The 10,059-nt window shown below is 41.4% G+C and overlaps 2 protein-coding genes across 4 annotated transcripts in view; one reads left to right on the forward strand and one right to left on the reverse strand.

Annotated features, from left to right (window-relative positions):
- The window catches only part of acot11b (acyl-CoA thioesterase 11b), a 13,194-nt gene extending 7,880 nt beyond the window's left edge, over window positions 1-5,314 (reverse strand). The window contains exons 1-7 of one of the 2 annotated variants that reach the window (XM_024258788.2): window positions 5,089-5,314; window positions 4,331-4,529; window positions 2,225-2,294; window positions 1,856-1,916; window positions 1,670-1,771; window positions 1,443-1,578; window positions 1,219-1,372 (exon numbers count right to left, since the gene is read on the reverse strand). In XM_024258788.2, the coding sequence (XP_024114556.1) occupies window positions 1,219-1,372; window positions 1,443-1,578; window positions 1,670-1,771; window positions 1,856-1,916; window positions 2,225-2,294; window positions 4,331-4,520 (713 nt within the window). In that variant the 5' untranslated portion in view covers window positions 4,521-4,529; window positions 5,089-5,314. Of the gene's footprint in view, window positions 1-1,218; window positions 1,373-1,442; window positions 1,579-1,669; window positions 1,772-1,855; window positions 1,917-2,224; window positions 2,295-2,393; window positions 2,793-4,330; window positions 4,530-5,088 lie in introns of those variants that run through there. The other variant, XM_024258789.2, reaches the window with a different exon arrangement.
- Window positions 5,315-6,511: 1,197 nt separating this feature from the next.
- Window positions 6,512-10,059, forward strand: part of ssbp3b (single stranded DNA binding protein 3b) — a 27,239-nt gene continuing 23,691 nt past the window's right edge. Inside the window, exons 1-4 of one of the 2 annotated variants that reach the window (XM_024258907.2) lie at window positions 6,512-6,741; window positions 7,297-7,369; window positions 7,462-7,523; window positions 7,589-7,673. In XM_024258907.2, coding sequence (XP_024114675.1) covers window positions 6,686-6,741; window positions 7,297-7,369; window positions 7,462-7,523; window positions 7,589-7,673 — 276 coding nt within the window. In that variant the 5' untranslated portion in view covers window positions 6,512-6,685. The remainder of the gene's footprint in view (window positions 6,742-7,296; window positions 7,370-7,461; window positions 7,524-7,588; window positions 7,674-10,059) is intronic. The other variant, XM_024258908.1, reaches the window with a different exon arrangement.

Consider the following 10,059-nt stretch of genomic DNA (forward strand, 5'->3'; position numbering starts at 1 on the left):
CCGTAGTTTGCCCACCCCTGGTCTACGCCCCACATGCACCTTGATGGTTTTGCTTAATGGAAACTCTCACTTGAATTCCACTGACCGGCCTGATCTGGTCCGGACCGCTCAGTGGAAACGAGGCATATGGGATTTTGGCTTCTTGGAGCCACTTCCTGTTTGGAACGCCAAGGTGGCGGGGTCAGTCCAGTTCCCATATACAGTCAATGGTCTATAACAGGAGTGTTAAACTCAATCACACGAGGGGCCAAAATCCAAAACACACCTTAGGTCACAGGCCAAACAGGATAAACATTTATTGAACCCTTAAAACTACATTTTTAAAGTTTAAAACGGTAACAAATAATTATGAACTAGATATATAGCATTACCTGTGATGATGTTAGTGTGAATGCTGTAAGCTGAATTTGGCCACTGAAGATGCTAGTGCTGATAGCCGAAAAGACTGAAGCTAATAGCAAGCTAAAATATTAGCTAAATGCCAAATTAGCCTAAAAAAAACAAAACAAAAAAAAAGAAACATAGGTTAGCCAAAACAGCTAGCATGGAGCTTAATAAAATAGCTAAATTCCAAAATAGTCCAAAAAGCTAACAAAATGCTATTTTTTAAAACTCTAAAATTGTAACATTATAATATAATTATGATTCATAAAAAGGCAGGAATATTATTCCAGAATAAATCAACTTAAACCTTAAATAACTTTCAATATTTTACTCTCCAGAAAAATATATTTAGTTAAAATTATACAAGTTAGAAATGAGATCAAGATAACATCGGGTCATTAATAACAATAAAATAAAATGACCTGGAGGGCCGGATCTGGCCCCCGGGCCTCGACTTTGACACATGTGGTCTATAAAATAAAGCTGAGGAGAAAGACCGGCAGTAAAAGAGAAAATAGTTTAAAAAAGTTACTGCTTTATAAAGACAAATGTAATTTCCAAATAGTAACTGTGGGAAAAAGCTGAGGTGTGAACATTGACTGTAAACATAATTCTTACATACAGTCTATGGGTGTGAAGCGCATGTGAGAAAATCTGCAGCTTTAAGCTGCTGAGTACTGAGGAATGGCTCCGCCTCCTCTAAGATTATGTGCTGCATTCCTGCCAAACCTGAGAATCTGTGAGCTCAGATCGATATGCAGAAGTACCGTAACCTTCCTGACACTTCATTTTAAGTTGAATGGTTCTTCTCGAATGCGAGCACTAAGTGCATACCTTGCTGCGATTGTGGCCACGTTCTCCATCCAGGCCATAATCTGACCACCGAAAGTGCTGACTTGGTGGTTGGCGTGAGGTGGAAGGACCAGCTCCACGCTCTCCACCCGCGTCCGTTCGGCTGGCACGGCGCCCTCGTACTCCTGACATTCTCCTGATGAAACAAGGAGCTTTTAATCAGATGGAGTTCAAAGGACGGCGTGCTGGAACGCCTCGGTCCGTACCCAGCTGAGCTGTGCTGCTGCTCAGTAGGTCTGTGATGATCTCAGCGTGGATGAGCCTCATCCGCCGCCGCTCCGCAGCCAGGCTGTACTCCATCTGCTCCATTTGTGTGCGTGGAATCACCTGCTTGAGCTGTACCTGTGTGTGTACACCAAACAAGCCATTAAAAATCAGAGATAAATCAACCCGGCAAAGCTCTGCACTCTCCCATATTTTCATTTTCTTAGACCTTTCCAGCTTCGGTTCGCCTGGCAACAAAGGTGGCAAAGGCGTGGCAAACCTTCCACTGCCTGTCCGTGTAGAGGTCCTCACAGGTGACCAGGATGCCCACCTGACCAGAAACAAGCAGAGTTCACCACAGTCCTCTCTGAAAGCCCATGAACTTCCAAGATGCCGAAAAGGTCATTCCACCAACCTCCATGCTGGACGTGAAGGCTCGGTTGACCTTCGCTATGATATTGACAACTTTTCCAACCCTTAAAGAGATAAACACGGAACTCTCTTTACTGTCAACATGGAGCTGTGACTGCACTTTACACAGAAAAACCTTTCAGACATGATGTTCAACCAGCAGCAGGAAGGTGCAAAGCTTTAAAACCTAAACATGACACAAACCAGACCACGTCTGGAGAAGTTCTGAGATGTTCTCTACCTGATTTTCAGAAACTTTGTTTCTAATTTCTTTTAGCAAAATTCCACAACGACATTTTACATGCTTCTCCTGTTCTATAAGTCCCTCATGAGGAGAGTGCACAACAAAACACATCTCTGGTTATCATCTTACCCGATGGTGAGCTCAAAGTGGATGTCATCTACCGACGCAGTGATGCAGGAGCAACCAGCATGTCTCTCAGCTGAAAGGTGACACAAACTTTAGACAACACGACCAAAAAAAGCAAACGATGGATTTCTTAGGTTTAAATACCAAAGAGGAACTAGAAAAGTGGCATTACCTGCAGTAATACTTGTATGAATGATTTTTGCTGAATGTCGTCGCTGAAGAGGGTGAAGAAATGTACTATAAATGCTGGAGGGGTTTGCTAAATGCTAATGCTATTTGCATAATGTCAAAGTTGTTAAATGACTTAAAGTTGCATAAATTGCTAAAAGCGTGCAGATAATTTTAAGAATTTCTTGAAAAATTGAAAAAACAGAAAAAACATTCAAATGTGTAAAATGTTTCAACTCAGAATTAGCATAAACCTCAGCGAATGCCACATTATCCAAAAATGCTAACATGCTGCTAAAATACTATCTTAACTTAGTGTCGGGGTGGGATTATATAAGTTTGCTTCCTTCCACTCCCTTTCAAGCGATCTACTTGTGATTTATTAAGTGTTATTTCATGTAAGTATTGTGACCTAATTGCTTGAAATAAACCATTTCATTCATTCATTCATTCATTCATTCAACTTAGAATTAGCTCAAAAAAACTCTGTAGATGCCAAATTAGCTTAAAAAAAAGCTAGCATGTTGCCAAAACACTAACTTAACTCAGAATTAGCCCCAAAAAACATCAGTAGATGTCTAATTTGCTATATAAAAAGCTAACAAGTGGCTAAAATATTAGCTTAACCTTAAATTAGTTCTAAAATCCTCAGTAGATGCCAAATTAGCAAAAAGCTAGCGCATTGCTAAAATACTAGCTTAACTCAGAATTAGCCCAAAAACCTCCATAGATGCCAAAAAAGATGTCCAGAACGGTCATCTACATCCTTGAAAAGGAAAAAAGGACACAAAATGTCATGAATAAGCTGTAGGGAGGAGCTGGTTTGATTATTTCCCAGCAGGCCTTGGGACCGGTTCTCACTGATAGAGAAACCAAAATCTGCTTCAAGGATCCTGATGTTACTGGTGGACCAGAAAACTCATCGGACCAGAACCTGATAGAACATCTACGGACTGTTCAGAAGAAGATGAGAAAGTCCAGAGCAACAAAGATGCTGATGATGGTCTCCATGACAACAGATGCAGTTATTCATGCAAAAAGATGCAAAACAATAAAATGAAGAAACTAAATCTGATATATATGCTGAAAACATTATTTTTAATTGAATTTTGATGATTATGAGGGTGTCAGTTTATTTATTATCATTCTATAAAATATGAGGTTCACTTTTTGAAACGACTGTCAATAAATATAAAATTGTTTCCCTTTCTCTCATTTTTTTAAGTGTGTGAGTAAAGTATGTGTTCTAGAGCACGGGTCCCCCAACCTTTTTCTTGTGAGGATCACAAAAGAAAAAGTGTTTTCTGACAGTTTTGTCTGCGATTGATGCTAACATTGTTTCCCGTTAGCTGTTTGTCTGTGATTCATGCTAACATTGTTTCCTGTTATCCGTTTGTCTGCGATTAATGCTAACATTGTTTCCTGTTAGCTGTTTGTCTGCGATTGATGCTAACATTGTTTTCTGTTAGCCGTTTGTCTGCGATTGATGCTAACAGTGTTTTCTGTTAGCCGTTTGTCTGCGATTGATGCTAACAGTGTTTTATGTTAGCAGTTTTGCCTGCGATTGATGCTAACAGTGTTGTCTGTTAGCCGTTTGTCTGCGATTGATGCTAACAGTGTTTTCTGTTAGCCGTTTTGCCTGCGATTGATGCTAACATTTTTTCCTGTTAGCCGTTTTGTCTGCAATTCGTGCTAACATTGTTTCCTGTTAGCCGTTTGTCTGCGATTGATGCTAACAGGGTTTTCTGTTAGCAAGATTTTGCCTGCAGCGTTAGCAAACAATCTCCAAGGCAGTTTGGGGGTTAAAAAAATTACGCGTCTCTGACATTGTTTGGGGCCAGGCCAAATGTGGATGGTGGCCAGATCTGGCCCGCGGGCCGTGGTTTGGGGACCTCTGCTGTAGAGCAGATTTTTGCAGAATGAGCAGTGATGGTCTCCTACCAGATAAACAGGCAGTGGAGTCCATCCACTTCAGCAGCTGCCCCACACTCAGCTCTCCACGGTGGTTAGCGTGGCAGGGCATCACAATCTGACTCATCTGCACCTCGGTGGGGTTTCGGTACGATTCCCCGTCTGCATGGATGAGCTGAGCGTCCGCCATGGCATCTCCATCTTTCTGTCCTGAAGTCATAGCTCACTGCTGCACAGGAAAACAAAGAGGATCAGCTGTTTTAAAGAAAAAATAAAACCATTCCTGGGACATGATCAGGTTTTTAAGAGCACTGACAGGATTGAGTGTTTGGTTGAAAAAAGAAGAGTTTAGTAAGAGTTAATTTAGAAATGAGAAACTTTTATTTTGGTAACTTTCAGCAGTGAAAGCTGCTTTCTTGTGCTTTAACCCCAGTAAAATCAATAGATCTCATCAGTATTACTCAGCATTTTTTCACCAAAGGCCCACGCGCCAAATTCTCTTTTCTACAAACTTTTATTTTTGTTTTTATCAAAGTTTTACTTTTCTAAATGAAACCGGCAGCGTTTAATTCCCAAAGTTGAGACCACGATCTATTTCCAGAGCTGCAGATAATCAGGACATTCCTGCACCGCTTTGAGATCCAAGTGCGACTCCAGCGAGACGCACGAGCGCCCCGACCCCCCTGACCCCCGACAGGGGCAGAAGGGGCTTTTTCACTCAAACTCCCCAACATCCAAACTTTTCAGCAGCTAAACATTATAGGCTGAAGCAACACAGACGGGCTTACTGGTGCGGACGCTCACGGATCCCCGCGCCGTCCTGTCGGCGCTGCGGCGCGCGCCCGCTTCCACGCTAAAAACCGGAGCAGCGCGTGCGCTCTGCGCCCCGGACCATGGCTCCTCCACACGCACGAGAGCCTCCTGCTAAAGTATTCGCTAAACAACAACAGCAGCAGCTTTATTGGAGAAGTTTCTCCACTGGAGGGAGAAGGAGTCCGACAGCCGCGGCATCGTGTGGCGTTTTTAAGGTGGTCTGACTGAGTTCTGAGGAGAGGAACTGACGACGCCACGCAGGAAAATGGACAGTCTTAATTCAATTAAAACTTGGGTTTTGATTGAATTTGTGACGTAGTGAATCATGATCTTTGAAAAGCAGTTAAAAAGTGCAATTTATGATTGCAAACTTTTCTGATCGTAATGGAGAATTGTATCCTCCATGTTTTATTGTTATTTTATTCAGTTTTATTCTTGTTATAACCATCAAAACATTAGTGGATATTATCTATTAGTACAAAAAAGAGTTGCTTTCTAGGACAGAGTCCTATAAATGTACTAAATCTACTAACTTTGGGCAAAAATCATATTTTAATGACTTTCCTTGGGAATACTTTACACGTTTATTTTGTAATTGAATGGTTTTTTCTCACCTTGAAGAAATGAGTAGATTATAATTACTTTGTTGAATTTATACATAAATGCCAGTACTTTAAGTGGACAACAAGAAGTGGCGATACTGTCTTTTATGGAAGTCAAAACATAAAATCCAGAGAATCTTGACTGTAAATATTGATCGATAAAATAAGTATTTTTTAATGTGTGGGCGTAGAATAAGTAATAGTGTTACTTTAATTAAAATTTAAAAAAACAATCATAATGAAAGTTTTACAATTTGAGTATTCATGCCGGTACCGGCAGTACTTCTGGCGTGGAGAAGTGGCGATACTCTAAGATATATTTTTAGAAGTGCCAGTACCGGCCCACGTAAAGCACTGATAAATACTATACATTTATTAAAACATATTTAAAAAGACGACTCGCAAAAACATTTGCAATTTTATGTTGACTGATTATGATATATATAGCTTACAGCAAAGTAGTTATGGCTTATCAGGAAATTCACATTTAGTTTTAAACCAATAAAGAACAAAATAGAAGCTTTCTTTACAAAAATAGCTGGTTTATTATTTATTATATTTCAGCAAACTTATAGCAAATGTGTATTATGCAAGATACACACTCAATGTAAAACGTTGAAAATGACCTATTCTGTTAACAAGTTTAAGAATTATAAAAATAGAAAACTAAATAAAATAGTAAGTTACAGTTTTTCTTCTATAGATAAAGACAGATTTCAAATTTGTTCCTTAAACTGAGTCAGCGCGAATCCAGAGAAAGGGGGACCTTAAGGCGGTTCGCGTTTTCTCATTGGCTGAGGCGGCGCTCAGTCAAGCAGGCCCCGCCTCTTCCTCGAGACCACGCTCGGTTGTGCCGTTGGATCGAGGAGGAGTGCGGTTGGAGTGCTTAAGGCTCTCGGCCGCGATGATCTGACAGATGAAATAAGGAAAAAAACGACAGCGAAGGCGGCCGCCGTCCCTCCGACAGACCATGTTCCCCAAAGGCAAAGGCACCCCGGTGCCGTCGGACAGCCAGGCCCGAGAGAAGTGAGCTCCGAGCGGTTCTTCCTGTGAATTTTTGCCCGGGCTCGCTGTCTGTTGTTCGCTGGACGGGCTAGCTAGAGGCGATTTCCTCCTGCCGAGAATGGAATTGAATGAACCGCCTCGTCTGCTCGCCATTCCTCCCCGTCTGTTTCCTCGCGCGTCGTCTTCATTTCTTGGTCGTTTTTCGGTGGTTTTTATTCTTTATTTTCATTTGGGCGCCTGCTAGCTTTTGTCGTTCGTCTCCTATTTTCGCGGCGCGAGCGCGGAAGGAGAAAACAATAACAGCGGCGCGCGACAGCACATTGTTGGGTTTCCAGCCCATCCGCACACAACAGGCTGGAGCGGCGCTTTCTGTCACATCACCGCCTTGGTTTTTATTCCTCATCACGACTCTGCAGACGGTTTCCATCCTTCATTATGGTCTTTTCCACAGTCGTTCTGGTTTTTTGGCGTTGGCTGTTTTGTAGCCATTGTTCCCGGGCCTGCGTGTCTCCTGCGTGTCTTCTGCGTGTCTCCTCCGTTTCTGCTCCCTCACGCTCGTGTTTTTGTTCCCCGCAGGTTGGCTCTTTACGTCTATGAGTATTTGTTGCATATAGGAGCTCAGAAGTCTGCACAGACCTTTTTATCAGAGGTATGTGGAATATGGGGGGAGGTTCCTCTTTCAAAATAAAACTCCAATTAATCCAATTAATTAATCGATCTAATTAATAATTTAATTGACAGATCCGATGGGAGAAAAACATAACGCTGGGAGAACCCCCGGGGTTCCTCCATTCCTGGTGGTGGTGAGTCTCATCCTTTTGAACGTTTGTTGTTGTTGTTTATGCTTCATATCTTCACCTGTCTGCAGTGTTTTCTGGGACTTGTATTGTGCTGCACCTGAGAGGAGAGAGACATGTGACCACTCCAGTGAAGCCAAGGCCTTCCATGATTATGTGAGTGAAGCAGAATCATCCGTTTAGCATCATAAATTAAAAACACATGACATACTGTGATCAGTGTTGGGCTATAATTGTACTGCACGTGTCAAAGTCGAGGCCCGCGGGCCGGATCCGGCCCTCCGGGTAATTCTAGCAGCTAAAAGGTTATGGTTTTACAGTTTTTAAAATCTCCTAGCTTTTTGGACTATTTTGGGATTTACTAAGATTTTTAGGCTGTTTTAGAGTTTAGCAAATATTTCAGCTGCATGCTAGCTGTTTTGGCTAATTTAAGTTTTTTTCAGTTTTTTAGGGTATTTTGAAATTTTGCTATTTTTTCAGCAGATGCTAGCTGCAGCAGCCAAATTCCACTTACAGCATTCACACTAGCATTTTTGCAGGTAATGCTATACATCTAGCTCATAATTATGTTAAAAAGTTACGATTTTAAAGTTTAAAAATGTAGTTTTAGAGTGTTCAGTAAATGTTATCCTGTTCGGCCCGTGACCTAAGGAGTGTTTTGGATTGTGGCCCCCTCTGCGATTGAGTTTGACACTCTAGTCTGCTGCTATTAGACTATTTGCTCATACGTAAATCATAATTTTTTCAGACTTTTCATTAAAAAAAATGCTGCTGATATAATTTATGTTTACAGACTGTGTGGGTCTCAGTGGGTTATTTACTGGGCTTTACAACCTGAGACAAATTCGAACACTTTTAAGCTGTTGGTGGGTCAATTGTTGCCAACATCAAGCTTTATTGGCTTCTGGGAAAACGGCGCTGATGTCAGCATGTCCTGAGTCAGACCTGTCCGCCGCTCGCCCGCTCTGTCCGCGGCTCTTTCCTCTGTTTAAGATGAAAAAAGGGGGTCTCCGCAGAGCGCCATGTTTGTTTTAAGGTGTGCTCTGCCTCTGAGTGTGGCGCTAAATCACAAACTTCCTGCTGTCTTTGAGACTTTGAAACTGTTATGGAAACACTTTCAAATTTGCATGAAAGAGTTGTATTCATTTGGATAATGATGCTATTTTGAAGACGGAGAGGTGTTTCCTTTTGCTTCACGCTTTGAGTCAGAGCTGTTGTCAAAACAAAATTAACTTAATTATTTTAGCAAAATTATGTAAATTTAAGAACTTAAATTAACTGTATAACTTCCTAAAGTGGATTGCCTTCACAATCCTTTTCAGATTGATGGATTTAATGACTCGACGGGTCATCGTTGGGTTCAAATGGAGATTTTGGGTGTGCTTTTGGCAGATATGGTTGCCGGGGTGACGGGCCTCTTGCTTCCTTTCAGCAACTACAGTTTTTGCTCTTTCGAGTCATTAAAGTCCCACTCTTGTCATCTACTGATCTATTTTCAAAGCATTCCCAGTCAATTTTTAGTTATAATTATGCCGTTTTTAGCTAGGACATAGTTTCTGCAGAGCGGCGGGAGTTCATTAGAAAACCTCTCATTTGTGGGCGGTACCTTGGCACGTAGAAAGCCTTTCCTTGTTTCCCATCATCCTTTTATCTGCACGTTCTCCCACTAGCTTACAGCTCCTCACAACCCTAAGCTAACATTAGCGGTGCAACAAAAATGGTTCAAATTATCTGAGTTTATCCAGCCATACAGTTTAGATCCAGCTCAGACGAGGAGATCGAAGACGTTCATGGATCTATTTGTCTGCAAGTGGACGATCAGAATGGGGCGGAGCAAGAAGCTTGAGGCCCCGCCCAGTGTATTTTCGATGTCACAAATGTTTTTTTTCTCAAACAGTATTTTTTCATCTGCTCCTGATTCACAACAATTTTAATCAAGAAATTCTGAGAAATTGAATTTGAATCTTATTTTTTTTGTAAATGTCCTCCATCATCAGAAAAATGTTACAAAAACATAATTTTCATTGTCCCACTCCAATTAAAATGATGGTTTTTAACATGTTCTTGTGGCATTTTTCTGATGACGGACTAAAGAAAACGGAATAATAAGAAGCAGCTGTAAAAAGATGAGTACAAAGGGGCGGAGTTTCATTACAGCGTCTGATTCACAGTGATTTGAATAAATAAATACTCAGAAATGCAACTTTAAGCTTAATCATTAAAAACTCGATTTTCATGGGAGAGGATCTTTTTAGGATTATTTTTAATTCTATTCCGAGGATTTCTTTTTACAGTCGATGTGTAAAATTGACCATTTGTTTGTATTTAGAATGTATTTCACACATGACAGAACAGAAGCTTCTCCCTCACGAGGAACATGATGGAGAATGTTGGACGCGGTGTTGGTCGGTTGAGAGCTTCTGTGCGGTTCGCCCCCCCCCGACATATTGTGGTTGCCCTTTGCTTGGATGTTGGCTCTCTTTGTGATCATTGGGGGGGGTCAAGCAATAGCTCGTCTGTGTGCGGATAGTCTTGGGCCCTC

Source organism: Oryzias melastigma, linkage group LG4 (assembly GCF_002922805.2).
Source record: "Oryzias melastigma strain HK-1 linkage group LG4, ASM292280v2, whole genome shotgun sequence".
Lineage (NCBI taxonomy): Eukaryota > Metazoa > Chordata > Actinopteri > Beloniformes > Adrianichthyidae > Oryzias > Oryzias melastigma.